This window comes from Myotis daubentonii, chromosome 20 (genome assembly GCF_963259705.1).
Source record: "Myotis daubentonii chromosome 20, mMyoDau2.1, whole genome shotgun sequence".
Classification (NCBI taxonomy): Eukaryota; Metazoa; Chordata; class Mammalia; order Chiroptera; family Vespertilionidae; genus Myotis; species Myotis daubentonii.
In genome coordinates this window covers 14,785,428-14,804,167 of record NC_081859.1, presented here as the reverse complement: position 1 = coordinate 14,804,167, position 18,740 = coordinate 14,785,428, and the positions used below count along the sequence as shown (strand labels likewise).

The 18,740-nt window shown below is 44.1% G+C and overlaps 1 protein-coding gene across 5 annotated transcripts in view; it reads right to left on the bottom strand.

Annotated features, from left to right (window-relative positions):
• SCCPDH (saccharopine dehydrogenase (putative)) overlaps nt 1-16,989 on the bottom strand; it is a 28,071-nt gene extending 11,082 nt beyond the window's left edge. For 2 of the 5 annotated variants that reach the window (XM_059677623.1, XM_059677622.1), the window contains exons 1-5: nt 16,640-16,989; nt 14,939-15,051; nt 9,953-10,033; nt 7,080-7,209; nt 136-185 (exon numbers count right to left, since the gene is read on the bottom strand). In XM_059677623.1, the coding sequence (XP_059533606.1) occupies nt 136-185; nt 7,080-7,209; nt 9,953-10,033; nt 14,939-15,051; nt 16,640-16,829 (564 nt within the window). In that variant the 5' untranslated portion in view covers nt 16,830-16,989. The remainder of the gene's footprint in view (nt 1-135; nt 186-7,079; nt 7,210-9,952; nt 10,034-14,938; nt 15,052-16,639) is intronic. The other 3 variants (XM_059677620.1, XM_059677619.1, XM_059677621.1) reach the window with 3 other exon arrangements.
• Nucleotides 16,990-18,740: the final 1,751 nt, after the last annotated feature.

Here is an 18,740-nt window from a genome sequence, read left to right as displayed (position 1 = left end):
ACACAGAGACTTTCATACACTAAAAAGTACAAATATATGTATAATTCAATTAATTTAAATATTTTTTTAAGAAGCATGTATCATTTCCAAAATGTTTTTTAACTTAGAAAGCACTTGACAAAGAGGAAAACTAACCTCAGGTCCTGAATTTATAGTCAGGAAACTTTCCACCGCAGTCAAAGTACCTACAAGAGTAGAAAAATGGTCAATGTAAAATCAAATAAAATCTATTTTGCCAAGACAGTAACAATGAACGATTCTAATTCATTTAGGGACTGCTTTTACTAAGCCTACAGCTGATATAGTCAGAAAATCAATACTGGTAACAGTTTTACTATGTTATTGTAAACAGAGTTAAAAGGCAGCTGAACCAGGTAAATTGTCACAAAGAGTAGTTTGGCATAAACTCTATCTGCGAGTACTGACAAAATATTTGCTAGTATTCAAACTGACACTAAAAATCTCCCAATAAGGCAACAATTTAGCTCACTCATCCTAGAAGGCCAGCAGGACATAGTTCTGAAATGTACATCTATGGAAATTATTTGGTTTTCCAATATGACAGCTTTTAAGAATACTTATCAATAGCAACATACAATTAATGTACAGAAAACCTATCAAAATGGCCTTTGTGATGACTTATAAAATACTTAAAGACTTTTAAAATGGAATAAAAATATAAGTATAAAGTAAATATAGAAAACCAAAACCAGAAAAAAGGGGAGAAATCAATTATAGTAACCATGAGAACTAATGTATAGGCACAGTGATTAAGTATTTAATTAATCTTTGAAATTCTCCAGAGCAGTAAGACAAAAGAAAAGCATAATGGGCTGAATCTCAAAATATGATAAAAATGAAATATCAATTTCATAGGAGACAGTGTTCCTAGGTTTAATTCCAAGAAAAAATTAAAACATGGTACTTAGAAAACTACCGAGTACCACATGCCACTGAGAAAGTAATGAACCATGTCATCAATGATGATGCGACAGCAGGAGAGAATTATAGCCACATAAATGTCAGTAGTCTGACCTCTGGCAAAAACCAAGAACAGATCATTAAGGGATATCACAGCAGAGATGACTGGAAGGGCTGTTAGGAGAACGTAGCCTAAATATGTGGCTCGGTGATCTAATCCGTCCTAGGAAAGAAAATGGACCAGTAAAGCTGTATGCCATAAAATGTGGACGACCTGCATCAAAAATCAGCTGGGATAATTGTTAAAATTCTGACTCCTAGCTTTTAGTATCTGAAAAAAAGTTTTTACACACACCTTAAAGTATTAGCTCTCCCTTAAAAAGAAAAAAAAAGACCTATTTAAAATAACAAAAACTTTTAAATATTTGGGAATAACCTCAATAAGATATATGCAGGATTATCATGAAGAAAACATCTAAACTTTATAGACTTAAAAAACAATACAGACATACCTGGTGTATGGATTGAAAGACTAAATATTTTAAAGATGTTCAATTCATGTTTTTCTTTTTTATTGGGAATGGTTCCAGTGTTGCATCATTAAGTATGAGGTTGGCTATTGCTCTCTGACATTTATTATGTTAAGAAATTATTCTATTCTTCAATTTCTAAAACTATAATCAGTACATGACATGAATTTTCTAATCAGTTATTGAGATGGACATATAGCTTTCACCACTGATACTCTGATGTGATGATTATGTAACTTTCTAATAAATCTCTATCTTGATATATTATTCTTCTAAAATGTCACTCGAGAGCTGAAACTAAGATGGCAGCATAGGTAAACACCTGAAATTGCTGCCTCACACAACCACTTAAAAAATACAACTAAGAACCAAGATGGCGGCATAGGTTAACGCCAGAGTTTGCTGCTTTGAACAACTACTTCAAAAGTGAAACCAAAAAACGGAAGGGACATCACCCAGAACCACAGGAACGAACGCTGGCTGAGTGGAAGTCCTACAACTAGGAGGAAAGAGAAACGCATACGGACACTCAGAGGAGGCGCAGTGCTGAAGTCAAATTCTGAGGTGCGGAGTGCGCGGAGCGGGCTGGCGGCGGAGGGCGCGGTTGTTGTTTTCAATCGGGAGGGAGTCGCAGACTCTGAGCACCAGATCCGGGCGAGTCTTTAGGGACCCAGACTCAAACGGGAGAAGTGGGACTGTCTGGCTTCGGTCAGAGCGAGTGCAGCTTTCTCTCCGAGCTTTGCAGCGGGTGCCGGGACTCAGAGAGGCAGAGCCCCTTGGGACAGGACTGAGAGCCGCCATAACTGCTCTCTCCGGCCCACCCTGTTGATCCTGTGCGACCCGCCCCGCCCAAGCCCTGCACAGAGGCATTTGCCGGATAGCCTCAGGCAAAGGCATTTGCCGGATAGCCTCAGGCAAAGGCTAGATTAGCACCTCCCTAGAGGACAGAAGTTCTCTCACTGCTGACACAGCTGATTCTCATAGCCACTTGGCCTGGAGGTCAAACCCTCCCTGGAATTAGCTACAACAATCAAGATTTATCTATAAGACTGCGAACAAAGACCACTAGGGGGTGCACCAAGGAAGCATAACAAAATGCGGAGACAAAGAAACAGGACAAAATTGCCAATGGAAGAAATAGAGTTCAGAACCACACTTTTAAGGTCTCTCAACAACTGTTTAGAAGCTGCCGATAAACTTAATGAGATCTACACGAAAACTAATAAGACCCTGGATCGTATATTGGGGAACCAACTAGAAATTAAGCACACACAGACTGAAATAACGAATATTATACAGACGCCCGACAGCAGACCAGAGGAGCGCAAGAATCAAGTCAATGATTTGAAATGCGAGGAAGCAAAAAACATCCAACCGGAAAAGCAAAATGAAAAAAGAATCCAAAAATGCGAGGATAGTGTAAGGAGCCTCTGGGACAGCTTCAAGCGTACCAACATCAGAATTATAGGGGTGCCAGAAGATGAGAGAGACCAAGATATTGAAAACCTATTTGAAGAAATAATGACAGAAAACTTCCCCCACCTGGTGAAAGAAATGGACTTACAGGTCCAAGAAGCTCGGAGAACCCCAAACAAAAGGAATCCAAAGAGAACCACACCAAGACACATCATAATTAAAATGCCAAGAGCAAAAGATAAAGAGAGAATCTTAAAAACAGCAAGAGAAAGAAACTCAGTTACCTACAAGGGAATACCCATACGACTGTCAGCTGATTTCTCAACAGAAACTTTGCAGGCCAGAAGGGAGTGGCAAGAAATATTCAAAGTGATGAATAGCAAGAACCTACAACCAAGATTACTTTATCCAGCAAAGCTATCATTCAGAATTGAAGGTCAGATAAAGAGCTTCACAGATAAGGAAAAGCTAAAGGAGTTCATCACCACCAAACCAGGATTATATGAAATGCTGAAAGGTATCCTTTAAGAAGAGGAAGAGGAAGAAAAAGGTAAAGATACAAATTATGAACAACAAATATGCATCTATCAACAAGTGAATCTAAGAATCAAGCGAATAAATAATCTGATGAACAGAATGAACTGTTGATTATAATAGAATCAGGGACATAGAAAGGGAATGGACTGACTATTCTTGGGGGGAAAGGGGTGTGGGAGATGTGGGAAGAGACTGGACAAAAATCGTGCACCTATGGATGAGGACAGTGGGTGGGGAGTGAGGGCGGAGGGTGGGGCAGGAACTGGGAGGAGGGGAGTTATGGGGGGAAAAAAAAAGGAACAAATGTAATAATCTGAACAATAAAGATTTAATTAAAAATAAAATAAAATAAAATAAAATAAAAAAAATAAAAAAATAAAAAAAAAATAAAAAATACAACTAGCCGAAACCGGTTTGGCTCAGTGGATACAGCGTCGGCCTGCGGACTGAAAGCTCCCAGGTTCGATTCCGGCCAAGGGCATGTACCTGGGTTGCGGGCACATCCCCAGTAGGAGATGTGCAGGAGGCAGCTGATCGATGTTTCTCTCCCATCGATGTTTCTAACTCTCCATCTCTCTCCCTTCCTCTCTGTAAAAAATCAATAAAATATATTTTAAAAAAAATACAACTAAAAGACAAAACGGACATCATCCAGAACCACAGGAAGGCTGGCTGAGTGGAAATTCTACAACTAGAAGGAAAGAGAAAAGCACACTGAGACTCAGAAGAGGTGTGGAAGTAAAGTGCAGAGGTACGGAGGCGCATACGGAAAGGGCTGGCAACTGAGGACACGGTTGTCTTTTTCAATTGGGAGGGAGTCTCAAGCTCCCAACTGCTCTGAACTCCAGTTCCGGGCGAGTCTCTGGGGACCCAGACTCATACAGGGAGAAACTGGACTGTTTGGCAGCAGGCGGAACTCCAGGGCGGCTTTCTCTCAGAGGTGCTTGCAGCGATTACTAGGACACTGAGACGTGGGGCCTCTTAGGGCAGGGCTGAGGATCAGCTATAGCTGTTTGCTCCTCCCTGTTGATTCCCTGAGACCCCGCCCCAATCAAGCTGTGCGCAGAGGCTTTTGCATATGAATGCCCTGGCCCTTTGAGATCTAAAATTACCTAACAAACTGCAGCTGGGTCAGAAAGACCCAGAACATCCAAAAGAAGGCCCAAGGCCCCACAGCAACTTGCATTGCTTCACAGCTGGGCCTCATCTGGGCACCTCCAAACCCCAAGCAAAGAAGAGGAATCTGCAGATCTCTCCATAGCTCCTGCTGGGTAGCCTCAGGCAGAGCTAAATTAGCACCTCCTTAGTGATCCAAGAGCCAGTGTACCCAGTGGTCAGAGTGGGACCATCCAGATTACAACTCCTCAGATCCATAAGGGACACACTCAGGGGGCAGACTCAGTGAGCACCAAAGCCCCACTGAAGCAAGTCTTGCCCCAGAAGGGTGTCTCCAGCACAGAAGTTCTCCCACTGTAGACACAGCTGATTCTCACAGAAAACTGGCCTGGAGGTCAATTCCTCCCAGTGATACCTACAACAATCAAGGCTTAACTACAACAAGACTGTGCACAAAGCCCACAAAGGGGTGCACCAAGAGTGTCCACCTCACGTAATTGGGGAGGCTAAGCCACTGGGCCCTATAGGACACCTAGCACAGAAAGCCACTTATCAACACAGGGAAGCAGCCAAAATGCAAAGACAAAAAAACAGGTCACAAATGACAGAAATGGAGGAAAGCAAACTACAGAATATAGAGTTCAAAACCACACTTATAAGGTTTTTCAAGAATTTTCTAGAAACCGCCGATAAATTTAGTGAGACCCTCAAGAAATCTAGTGATACCCTCGATGTTGTGATAAAGGACCCACTAGAAATTAAGCACACACTGACTGAAATAAAGAATATTATACAGAGTTCCAACAACAGACTAGAGGATCGCAAGAATCAAGTCAAAGATTTGAAATACGAAGAAGCAAAAAACACCCAACCGGAAAAACAGAAAGAAAAAAGAATCCGAAAATACGAAGATAGTGTAAGGAGCCTCTGGGACAACTTCAAGCGCACCAACATCCGAATTATGGGGGTACCAGAAGAAGAGAGAGGGCAAGACACTGAAAACCTATTTGAAGATATAATGACAGAAAACTTCCCCTACCTGGTGAAAGAAATATAGACTTACAAGTCCAGGAAGCGCAGAGAACCCCAACCAAAAGGAATCCACAGAGGACCACACCAAGACACATCATAATTAAAATGCCAAGAGCAAAAGACAAAGAGAGAATCTTAAAAGCAGCAAGAGAAAAACAGGCAGTTACCTACAAGGGAGTACCCATACGACTGTCAGCTGATTTCTCAACAGAAACTATGCAGGCCAGAAGGGAGTGGCAAGAAATATTCAAAGTGATGAATAGCAAGAACCTACAACCAAGATTACTTTACCCAGCAAAGCTATCATTCAGAATTGAAGGTCAGATAAAGAGCTTCACAGATAAGAAAAAGCAAAAGGAGTTCATCACCACCAAACCAGTATTATATGAAATGCTGAAAGGTATCCTTTAAGAAGAGGAAGAAGAAGAAAAAGGTAAAGATACAAATTATGAACAACAAATACACATTTATCAACAAGTGAATCTGAAAATCAAGTGAATAAATGATCTGATGAACAGAATAAACTGGTGATTATAATAGAATCAGGGGCATAGAAAGGGAGTGGACTGACTATTCTTGGGGGGGGGGAGTGTGGGGGGTGCGGGAAGAGACTGGACAAAAATCGTACACCTATGGATGAGGACAGTGGGGGGGTTGTAAGGGCAGAGGGTGGGGTGGGAACCAGGTGGAGGGGAACTATGGGGGGAAAAAAGAGAAACAACTGTAATAATCTGAACAATAAAGATTTAATAAAATAAAATAAAATAAAATGTCACTCGATGTTTATTAAAATTTTATTTAGCATTTTCTTTTTATAACCTGTTTCACAAGCAAGATTGATTTTAGCTTTCTTTTTTTTTATGTGTGCTATCTTTGCTGGGCTTTGTTTCAGAGTTAAGGTTTAAATATAAACTGAAACACTTTTCATCTTTCTAAGCTCTAGAACAGTTTGTGTGGTGCTGGAATTCTCTTTTTAGGTCATTCTCTAAATGAATACTTCTAAAATATGCATGATATTAGTAATTTCCATGTTTTACCAAACTACTGATGATGTTTTCTATTCTTGAATTATTGCCTCTAGTTTATAAATGGGGTAAAAAAAGATATCAAAAACTTTGTTCAATGCTTTCTAGCTTTGTTGGTTAAAAAAATTAAAACCTTTAACTATAATATCTATATAAATCATAACTTAAAATGTGTTAATTCCTAAACAAAGCAAATTTGAATTTATAATGGCTGCCAAATTTTTTTCCTAGAAATTCTACAGCTGTAACCATAAAGAAATTGAGAGAATGGATAATTCTTCACTTTAGAACACTTCCACTACTATCCATATCTTAAAAAACAAAATGATAGTGTCAATAGTATTTTATAATAAGCATAGCTATATTAAAGACAAAGTGTGCGTTTTAACATTACCCATTTATAGATATTTCTTTTCTCAATCAACCAGATTTTAGTTCATCATTAACTGCAAACATGAAGGCTTTCTACTGTTAAATTCAACTATTGTGAATTAATAATTACCATTAATTTTATTGCTGGTATATATTACTCCCATATCTGCTGGAATGGAGTCAAAGCCGCTGCTTCCAATGATATAAACCCCTTTTTCTGCAGCTTTCTGATGATACTTCCAATACATTAGTTCAAGAAACTAAAAATTGAGGACAAAAGGTCTGAGTCAGAGCTATATAGAAACATCTCGACCATTATTAAGTGATTACCTTTAAAGACAAAAGAACTAACCTCTGAAAATGCTAACCAATATGGCTCTGTGGAGAAATATTAACTGTCAACATGTTTTTCATTTATTTAGCAAACATTTACCACATGTGCCAGATGCTGATCTTAAAACTATTACTTTTTCAGAATGACTTGTAAATGCAAAAGTAATACCTCTTATAAAAACACATATTAACACAAAAAAATATAAAGAAAGCAAAAAAAGTTACACCAAATCACATTACTGAGATGAACATCATTACAGATCTTATCTATGCATGCATACATATAATAGAAAAATAGTGGCAGGAAAGGAGGGAATGTGAGAAGGAAACAATGTCTATTCAAACCCTTTGCCTGTTTTTAAAAATTACTTGAGCCCTAGCAGGTTTGGCTCAGTGGATAGAGCATCAGCCTGCGAACTGAAGGGTCCCAGGTTCAATTCCAGTCAAGGACACATGCCCAGGTTGCTGACTCAATCCCCAGTAGGGAGAGTGCAGAAGGCAGCCAATCAATGATTCTCTCCCATCATTGATGTTTCTATCTCCCTCTTCCTCTCCCTCTCCCTTCCTCTCTGAAATAAATAAAAATATATTTTAAAAATAAAGAAATAAAATAAAATAAAAATAACTTGATTTTTAAAAAAGTTTTAGATTTACAGAAACGTTAAGTAGGAGAGTTCCCAAATACCACCCACTCAGTTTCTGCTATCAGTACATCTTTTACATTATTTGTTACAATTGATAAAGCAAAATTGATACATTATCATTAACCAAAGTCCATACTTCATTCAGATTCTTTAGCTTTTACCTAAAGTTGTTTTTCTGTTCCAGGACTCCAGCCAGGATAACACATTACATTTACTGTTATGCCCCTTAAGCTTCTTTTGACTGTGACAGACTGTTTTTTAAGAACTGGACTGTTTTTTGCCGAAACCGGTTTGGCTCAGTGGATAGAGCGTTGGCCTGTGGACTGAGAGGTCCCGGGTTCGATTCCGGTCAAGGGCATGTACCTGGGTTGCGGGCACATTCCCGGTGGAGGATGTGCAGGAGGCAGCTGATCGATGTTTCTCTCTCATCGATGTTTCTAGCTCTCTATCTCACTCCCTTCCTCTCTGTGAAAAATCAATAAAATATATTAAAAAAAAAAGAACTGGACTGTTTTGAAGAGTATCGATCAGGTACTTTGTAGAATGCCCCTCTACTGGAATTTATTGCAAGTTTTTCTCATGATGAGATTGGAGTTATAGGTTTTTGAAAGGAAGACCATGGGGTATAGGGTGCCATGTCATGACATCATATCAAAAGTACATCCTATCAATAGTTTATCACTGTTGATGTTGACCTTGAATACCTAGCTGAGGAAGTGTTTTTCAGGTTTGTCCACTGTAATGTTATTCATTTATCCCCCTCCTTTCCATACTGTATTCTTTGGAAGGAAGTGACTATAAGGCCCACACTTAGGAGCAAGGAATTATGCCCCCATAATTCCCGAGGGCAGAGTAGCTACATAAAGTATTTGGAATTTTAAAAATTATATGTTTTTATTGATTGCAGAGAGAGGAAGGGAGAGGGAGTAACATCAATGATGAGAATCATCTATCAGCTGCCCCCTGCATACCCCCTACTGGGGATCAAGCCCACAACCCGGGCATGTGCCCAGAACCATGACCTCCTAGATCATACCAACGTCCAACCACTGAGCCATGCTATTTGGAATTCTTCTGCACAAATCTGTCTCTTCTCATCCTTTTGCCCATTTTAATTAGATTATTTAAATTTTTATTATGACTTAGAGTTCTTTATATGTCTGGATCTTTATTAGGTTTTTATATTACTTTTATGGTAGCTTATGAGATAACAAGTTTTTCACCATTTTCTTTGCTCTGGAATATTTTAAATAATATAGGAATTGCTTTTGTTTCATTTGTGTTTCCTACCTCTTCATGAATAAACTTTGGTAATTTATACTTTCCTGGTATTTTCCAATATACATTAACAATCAATAAACTTTAAGTAGGTACTATATTGGCACACTGATGGTAGTAATCAGAAGACTAGAGGTTACAGTTTAAAGGAGTTACAGTTTTAAAGTAGCTTAGTGCTATGAACACATCACTTCCTGCAGTCAGGCAAACCTCAATTCAAATCCTAGTTTTTCTACTTACTAGTTGCATGACTCTGAACAAGTTACTTAACCTTCCTAAGGTTTAATTTTCTCATCTATAAAACAGGGAAAAAGATGATACTTACTTTCTAAGAATGGTAAAAAGTTACATGTGATGTTTATTTAGCACATTGTCAGGCATGTAGCAAGCATTCAATGAATATGATTTAAGGTTTTTAGGTTGAGGGGATTTTACATTTATTTTTCTGTAATGTTGTAAAGGTGTCTGAGTTTAAAAAGGGAATTTATAATGAAAGATACCAAATAAGATTCCAAGAATTTTTCAGAGCTATTTTAATTAATTCAGATCATAGGGCAGGAAAAAGTCCCAGCAAACTGAAGCTAAACCTCACCACCATGCCCTCCTGGAAGCTGCAATGGAGCACCATCTCTCAACACCAAGGAGGAGTCACCACCTTCTAGAATGTCTGCCAAATGGCATTAGATAGCTCCCACCTTAACAGAAAATTAGGCTATTAATTCTGGTGGGTTTGTTTCAGTTTACATACCTGAGGTTCTCCAGAGATGTCAATGCAGCTAGTTCCATTTTCAATACATGCTTTTACTACGGGTTCTCCATAAAATCGGTACTGGGGGAATAGAGAAAACCAACAATTTACTCTTACTTAGGAAACTTAAGTGAATGAAATACCATTCTGTTTGGAAGTACAGTCTTGATTATTAAGAAATCAAATATTAATAAAGTAGCCGAAAGATATGCAAAGGTGTAAGAAAGGGGGCTGTTCAGGATACCCGAATCACAGGTAGTCGAGGGGAATGTAAGTGATGAGTCTAGAAACACTTGGGCCATATCAGGAAGGACCCTGATTGCCATGCTATCAACACCGAATGTCATCTGTTCCGACAGCTTCCATTTTCATAGTAAAAATCAACAACAACAAACCTCCAAACTCATAGACACAGACAACAATATGGTGATTACCATCAGGAAAGGGAGGGTGGAGGAGGCAGAAGAGGGTAAAGTGGGGGATAAATGGTGACAGAAGGAGACTTGATTTTGGGTGGTGAACACAGTAAAATACACAGATGATGTATTATAGAATTGTACACTTAAAACACATGATTTTATTAAGCAATGTCACCCCAATAAATTCAATAAAATAGTTTTTAAAATCACCAGAAAACAGTGAGGAAAAAGGGACAGGATGCTAAAGTGTGAGGAAAAAGTTATACAACTGCTGCTTCGGTCCTAGCCGATTTGTCTCAATGGATAGAGCATCAGGCCCTCAGACTAAAGAAGGGTCCTGGGTTAGATTCTAGTAGAGGGCATGTATTTCAGGTGCAGGCTCAATCCCCAGCATGCAGGAGGCAACCAATCAATGTGTCTCTCTCACATCGATGTTTCTCTCTCTGTCCCTCCCACTTCCTTCCACTTTCTCTAAGAATCAATGGAAAAATATCCTTGGATGTGGATTAACAAAAAACAGAACAAAACAAAAAACTGCTGCTTCAAAGAGTAGGAGAAAGAATAACAGCCTAGGAATGGAGCAGAATTGCTGGAGGTGCTGAGGTTTAGGTCACGCATTTCAAGTGGGACCAGTTGGCATCTTTTCCCAGCCACGCTGGGTCACTCAGGTACAGTAAGCAGAGATCCGGAATAACCAGGACCGGGTTTTTTCCAGAGCACTGGGGAGGAAAGGGCAAAGGCACTGGCGGGAGGTGTATATAAGAGAGTAATTCAAGCAAAGGACTAGAGAACCTAAGATAGTTAAGAATGAGATAAATCTAGGATGGCGGCATAGGTTAATGCCGGAGTTTGCCGCTTTGAACAACTACTTCAAAAGTGAAACTAAAAGACGGAAGGGACATCACCCAGAACCACAGGAACGCTGGCTGAGTGGAAGTCCTACAACTAGGAGGAAAGAGAAACACATACAGACACTCAGAGGAGGCGCAGTGCTGCAGTCAAATTCTGAGGTGCGGAGGGCGCGGAGGGCGCGGATGGCGTTTTCAATCGGGAGGGAGTCGCAGACTCTGAGCTCCAGATACAGGCGAGTCTTTAGGGACCCAGACTCAAACGGGAGAAGCGGGACTGTCTGGCTTCGGTCAGAGCGAGTGCAGCTTTCTCTCCCAGCTTTGCAGCGGGTGCTGGGACTCAGAGAGGCAGAGCCCCTGGGGACAGGACTGAGAGCCGCCATAACTGCTCTCTCCAGCCCACCCTGTTGATCCTGTGCGACCCGCCCCACCCAAGCCCTGCACAGAGGCATTTGCCAGATAGCCTCAGGCAAAGGCTAGATTAGCACCTCCCTAGAGGACAGAAGTTCTCTCACTGCTGACACAGCTGATTCTCATAGCCACTTGGCCTGGAGGTCAAACCCTCCCTGGGATTAGCTACAACAATCAAGGTTTAACTATAAGACTGCGAACAAAGACCACTAGGGGGTGCACCAAGGAAGCATAACAAAATGCGGAGACAAAGAAACAGGACAAAATTGTCAATGGAAGATATAGAGTTCAGAACCACACTTTTAAGGTCTCTCAAGAACTGTTTAGAAGCCGCCGATAAACTTAATGAGATCTACAAGAAATCTAATGAGACCCTCGATGTTATATTGGGGAACCAACTAGAAATTAAGCATACACGGAATGAAATAACGAATATTATACAGACTCCCGACAGCAGACCAGAGGAGCGCAAGAATCAAGTCAATGATTTGAAATGCGAGGAAGCAAAAAACACCCAACGGGAAAAGCAAAACGAAAAAAGAATCCAAAAATGCGAGGATAGTGTAAGGAGCCTCTGGGACAGCTTCAAGCGTACCAACATCAGAATTATAGGGGTGCCAGAAGATGAGAGAGAGCAAGATATTGAAAACCTATTTGAAGAAATAATGACAGAAAACTTCCCCCACCTGGTGAAAGAAATGGACTTACAGGTCCAAGAAGCGTGGAGAACCCCAAACAAAAGGAATCCAAAGAGGACCACACCAAGACACATCATAATTAAAATGCCAAGAGCAAAAGACAAAGAGAGAATCTTAAAAGCAGCAAGAGAAAGAAACCCAGTTACCTACAAGGGAATACCCATACGACTGTCAGCTGATTTCTCAACAGAAACTTTGCAGGCCAGAAGGGAATGGCAAGAAATATTCAAACTGATGAATACCAAGAACCTACAACCAAGATTACTTTATCCAGCAAAGCTATCATTCAGAATTGAAGGTCAGATAAAGAGCTTCACAGATAAGGAAAAGCTAAAGGAACTCATCACCACCAAACCAGGATTATATGAAATGCTGAAAGGTATCCTTTAAGAAGAGGAAAAGGAAGAAAAAGGTAAAGATACAAATTATGAACAACAAATATGCATTTATCAACAAGTGAATCTAAGAATCAAGTGAATAAATAATCTGATGAACAGAATGAACTGGTGATTATAATAGAATCAGGGACATAGAAAGGGAATGGACTGACTATTCTTGGGGGGGAAAGGGGTGTGGGAGATTCGGGAAGAGACTGGACAAAAATCGTGCACCTATGGATGAGGACAGTGGGTGGGGAGTGAGGGCGGAGGGTGGGGCGGGAACTAGGAGGAGGGGAGTTATGGGGGGAAAAAAGAGGAACAAATGTAATAATCTGAACAATAAAGATTTAATTTAAAAAAAAAAAAGAATGAGATAAATCTAAATAAACAACTTAAATACATTATTTTAACTTTTTAAAATTTATGCTTTTTATATGAACATTTGAATGCAAATATATTTTTCTGAAAAAATAAAAGAGTCCTCTTGTTTGCTTTCTGATTTATCACATTTTATAAGTTGATACTTGAAATCATGATCTGTATAATTTTAACTCTACTTGGTGAAAAGAATGATGAAAGTTATCCTCAAGGCCCAAACTATTTTTTTCCTGCTTGTTTTAAATATATTTTTATCAAACTTTGTGCTCCGTGTGTAATTTTTCAGACATGCTACAAATGGGAGAGTTTAGAATTCTGTGGGCTGGTTCCAAAGTGCCTATCAACTGAGCGGCCAGGAGGCTCTGCACTGGACCTCCCGTGCCTCATGCTGGTTGGCAAACTTGACCATCATTTGTTTTTTCTCGGGGGGGGGGGGGGGGGGCGGGGGGCAGCGGGGGCGGCAGTCGGGGGAAGGAAATAACCTGTCAACAGGAAATTAGATTCTAGGAATTATGACTTGTTTTCTAACTTCTGAGACAGTACAGAGAGCTTGTAAAAAAAAAAAAAATAAAGATAAGCTGAGTAGAATAGCTTTACTCCAGAACATGTTACATAGAGCATCATGCATACTTATAACCCTAAAAGCTCATCAAAACATTGCATCACTGTGTGTGATAATAATACTGCCTCACATTTGCATAAACCTCTCATAGACCTATCAAAATGTTAGTGTCTTGATTTCTATGAGCACTGTCTTAATTACATTTTTATGTGATGACAAACCTTCCTGCTTTCATTTTTTAAGTTATAAATGATTTTCTAGATGCGTGGTGCTCCAGGGTTCTGCTAATTGCGATGGCTTCCTCAGATCAGCCAGGGTCCCCAACACACACCATTCCACAAGCCAAGTGCTCCTTTCACACCCAGTTAGTACAAGAGCAAAAGCTGGTGGCTCTACTCTAAAATATACTCTAAACTCGGCCACCCCTCACACTCCACCCTGTGCGTGGCTTGCTCGGAACACCTCCCCTCAAACACTCACATGGCTAACTTCCTCAGCTCTCAGGTCTCCAGGCAAATGTCAATTACTCAGAGATCTTCCCTGACCATCCAATAGACACTGATTGCCCATCTCTTCATCTCCTTATTCAGCTTTATTTTTCTTCAAAGCATTTATCACTACCTACCATGATAACCTTATTTTTCTGTCTCTCCCACTGGATTGTAAGTTCTGTGAGATTCTATTTTGTTCACCATTATGCTGCAGGTACCTAGACTAATGCATTTACATTCAGGGGCAGGCAATAGGTTTATAGCTGTGAGTACATTAAACACAGGGTTTATTCTTGCATTGTTAATTTGTAAACCTACTTTATTAATGACCGTAAACCTACTTTTGCCCACCCCTGTATAAAAAGCATTCAATAAATCCTGAACAAATGAATGAGTTTTTTCAATCTCTATTTTTATACATGTTTTTAACTAATATTTGTATAGTAATGCAGAAAAATAATTTATAATAAATAAAAAGTATAGTAGGAGAACATGCTCCAACATTTTTTACTTACGGAGCATACAGTAAAGGGGGGGGGAAAAAAGATTGCCAATGATAGCTGTAACAACCAACCAACAAAACAACCCAGCAGACAGTTCCTTGAGTCAGAGGGCTGGCCGGTCTCAGGAGATTTTGGTCCTGTCTGTCTGCTGATCACCAAAGTGAAAACGCCCCATAAAGGGTGACGGCCCCCCCTCGGGACCCTCTGGGATATGACACGGCAGATGCCGCTGGGACAGACGCTGCTCTCAGTGAATAGGTTCTCTGTTCGAATACAAAGGAGGGCTGAGTACTCACTGGTCCTACACAGTTGAGGACAATGGTTGCCTGTCTGGCCATTTCGTCCAGTGAGCCTGGAGTAGTGATGTCACAAATTATTATCCCAACTTCAGAGGGTAGCGTCGGTCTTCCTGAAATCAGAAATAAACCCGATCCAGCATCAGATCCTCCAGATCTTCTTATAGGCATCACTGACAGCAAAATCCTGAAAGCTAACCCTCCCCTTCAAACAAAAGATAAAGCTGTTTTTAGCCAGGTAATAAAAAAAAAAAAAGGAAAAGGAAAAAGCTGTGAGAAAAATGCAGTTAATGCTAACGGTGACTGAAAACATGACTTAAAAAAACAAAAAAGAAATCTAACACAAGTAAAGGGTAAATGACGACTATCCTGTGTAAAATGACGATTTTACGACCATCCGTATACTGAATAGATTATTCTGACATCCCCTCTGCCAAGTATTATTATTTTAAAAAAAAATCTCAACAGCTATTTATTTTACTGATTTCGGAGAGGAAGGGCGAGGGAGGGAAACATCAGAGACGAAACCACTGAGCCACACCAGCTGGGCAGCAGCAGGAAGAGCTGCAGGATGGCATCTTCCGGAAGTGACCACGGGCAAACCCCACGCTACACCCCCACCAGGACGGTAAGGACGGAGGTGGGGGGGCTCCGTGGCTGAGTGGGGACCCTGGACCAGGAGGTCAGGGTCCAGTTCCCAGCGGGGGCACGTGCCCGGTTTGTGGGCTCCATGGGGGGGGGCTGGAGCGTGCAGGAGGCGGCCGATGGGTGATCCTCTCTCGTCCTTGCTGTTCCTCTCCCTCTCGGAAATCAGTAACAAAATATAAAAGAAGTGAGATGAAAGCTGGACGGCAGGATGCCGGACACCCAGAGCTCAGGAGGCAAGGGCGGCGAAGCCTAACTTAAAGCCCCCGAGTCCTAGATGAATGCCCCCGCCCGGGGTCTGGGGTCCGCCCCTCGCTCCCCCGGCTGCACCCCCGGCCCTCAGAGGTTCTCAACCTTCTGGCCCTTTAAATACAGTTCCTCAGGTTGTGACCCAACCATAAAGTTATTTTCGTTGCTACTTCATAACTCTAATGTTGCTGTTATGAATCGTCATGCAAATATCTGATATGCAGGATGGTCTTAGGCGACCCTCAGGGGTCGTTCGACCGCCAAAGGGGTCGCGACCCACAGGTTGAGAACCGCTGCAGGGCCTGGGCGGCCGGCGGCCCCGGGAGGCCCTCAGAGCAAAACAAACAAAGGCCCCCGCGGGCGCCGGCGGCACGGGCTCTCCCCCTCCACGGCCGGCGAGGAGCGGACAACCTGGAAGACGCCGGCCGGAGCCTCCGCTCAGGGCGACGGGGCGGGAGGAAAACCCAAGTCCCGGCCCTCCGCCTGGGGCTCCCCAAGCCCTGGGACAACCAAAGGGGGAGAGAAACCCGCTTCTCAGCGGGGGAGGGGGAGCCCCGGGCCGGGAGGAGGGGGAGCCCGGGGCCGGGAGGAGGGGGAGCCCGGGGCCGGGAGGAGGGGGAGCCCGGGGCCGGGAGGAGGGGGAGCCCGGGGCCGGGAGGAGGGGGAGCCCGGGGCCGGGGGGAGGGGGAGCCCCGGGCCGGGAGGAGGGGGAGCCCGGGGCCGGGAGGAGGGGGAGCCCCGGGCCGGGAGGAGGGGGAGCCCGGGGCCGGGAGGAGGGGCGCCGGCCGCGTCGCCCGCCCCCTTTACCCAGTTTCTGGGCCGCCCTCTCCAGCACTCGCTGCAGCTTCTCCCGGCAGCGGCCCGCCACGGCCCAGGCCAGGCGGGAGCTCCCCTCCGGGTCCATCTGCTCCCGGGCCACCTCCTCGGTCACGAACTGGCCGGTGAAGCCAGAGGCACCGAACACCACCAGGTGGAAAGGCCGCTGCCTGACCGCCATGACGAGCGCACAGCGAGCCGCGGCCCGAGGCGGGCTGAGTCCCGGCGCCTGCGCCTCAGACAGCGACCGGAGTCCCGCGCGCAGCAACCGCCTCCCCGGGCCGCCGCCGCCGCCGCCGCCTTCGCCTGCGCGCCGCGCTCCCGACGCCCCTCGAGCGCCGCCGCGCACAGGCCCCGCCCCGCCGCGCACAGGCCCCGCCCCGCCGCGCACAGGCCCCGCCCCGCCGCGCACAGGCCCCGCCCCCGTAGCTCACAGGCCACGCCCCTCCCACGCCTTCCCCACCAATCCGCTTCCAGGCCTGGCAGGAGCGGACGGCGGCCTACGTCCTGTCGATGGCCCAGCTCAGCTCAGACCTGTGGGAGGGTTGGGGGGGGGGGGGAGAGGGCGCCCCGAGGAGGCGGCTTTGGCCCGAGCCCGTTATGTTTGTCGCAGGAGGGGGTGCGCAAAGGAAAGGGCTTGTGCCCCCCAGCATCGACCTATGAACCCGGAGGTCACGGTTCGATTCTGGGTTGCGGGCTCCACCCAGTGTGGGGCGTGCAGGAGGCAGCGGATCATTGATTCTCTCCCATCAATGTTTCTCTCTCCCTCCCTCTCCCTTCCTCTCTGAAATCAATATAAAGAGTTCGAGAAAACCTGGTGATTGGAGGGGACTGCCCCCACCAAGACACCGTTTTGGTTTCGAAGCACGTGGGACAAGTGATGTCAGGGTGTGGGGTCTCCACGGATCATCCCAGCCCTGCCCAGGCCCTGACTCCGCGGCGGCGGCGCAGTGCAGCGAGCCCCGTGGTCAGACCCGAGCCCCGTGGTCAGACCCCTCGGAGACCCCTCTTCGTGGTCGGTGACCCCGTTGTTAACGTTGAAGCTCCGGCGCGGGGGAGGGGAAATAATTCCCGGAAGAGTCCTGCCATTTGAGCGGCAAAGTGAAATGAATGGTGGCTCCGGAAATGCACTCTGGGTCCATTAGGCCGCCAGCAGGTGTGCGCATGACCTGCCCTAGGAAATGTAAGGCGGTCACGGCTCCTGTGAAGGGAAGCCAGCAGTTTCTGTTGACGGGGAAAGCAGCTAGTACAAGTCGGAAATTCCCTCGGGTGCTACAGAATTTTAGAACTCGTGGTCTTAGCACAATGAACGTTGCAAAATACTCCGACCTGGGCCCATCTCCCCATACCCAGTCTCTTACCAGTCTCTGTGCTTCATGCCTCAACGTGGTGGGTCTGGGGGATCTTCACAAGGCAGTTTTCGTAAAATAGAGGAAGCCAGCATCTTACAGAGTGAACTCAAGCAGTTTTATTATGAAGGGGAAAAGAGAAAAGGGGCAAAAGTTGGAAGAAGAAAGGACATCAAGAGAAATGTGTTTCTTTTGGTGCTTGTTTACTGATGCAAATTATCCAGGAGAGAGAGAGAGAGAGAGAGAGAGAGAGAGAGAGAGAGAGAGAATATTGATGACTAGGGAGGAAAGGGGAAGGTGCTGGAGGGATAGCCTTAAGTAAAAGACAGGGCAGGGCAGTGCACACATGGCTCCTGGACAGTGTGTCGATGATATTAGGGGGAAGTCAGAGCATTTGGGCATCAGTGCAGGGAGACGCATAGGTGTAGCCCTGAGAACTCGTGCCAGTTCCCTTCTGATTGTGTAACTTTCTGCAGTGAAGTAGGAAGCTACGCCTCTAAGCAAGCCTGAGGCTTGAGGAAACAGAATCAAGAATGAAGGGGTTGTTATGCCCAGATTTCAAGATCCCCAAAAAACCACGCCAGGGAGCCAGTCCGATGCAAAAGCAGAGGGTCCTGTATTGAGCTAGCTAACTCGACCCTGCCTCCTGGCCTTCGGAGCGACCGGAAGCAGAATGCCCCCACTGTGGGAAAAACAGGGTTTTAATAGGGGGTGGAGTGAGGGGAGGGGGAGCTGACTGTGGG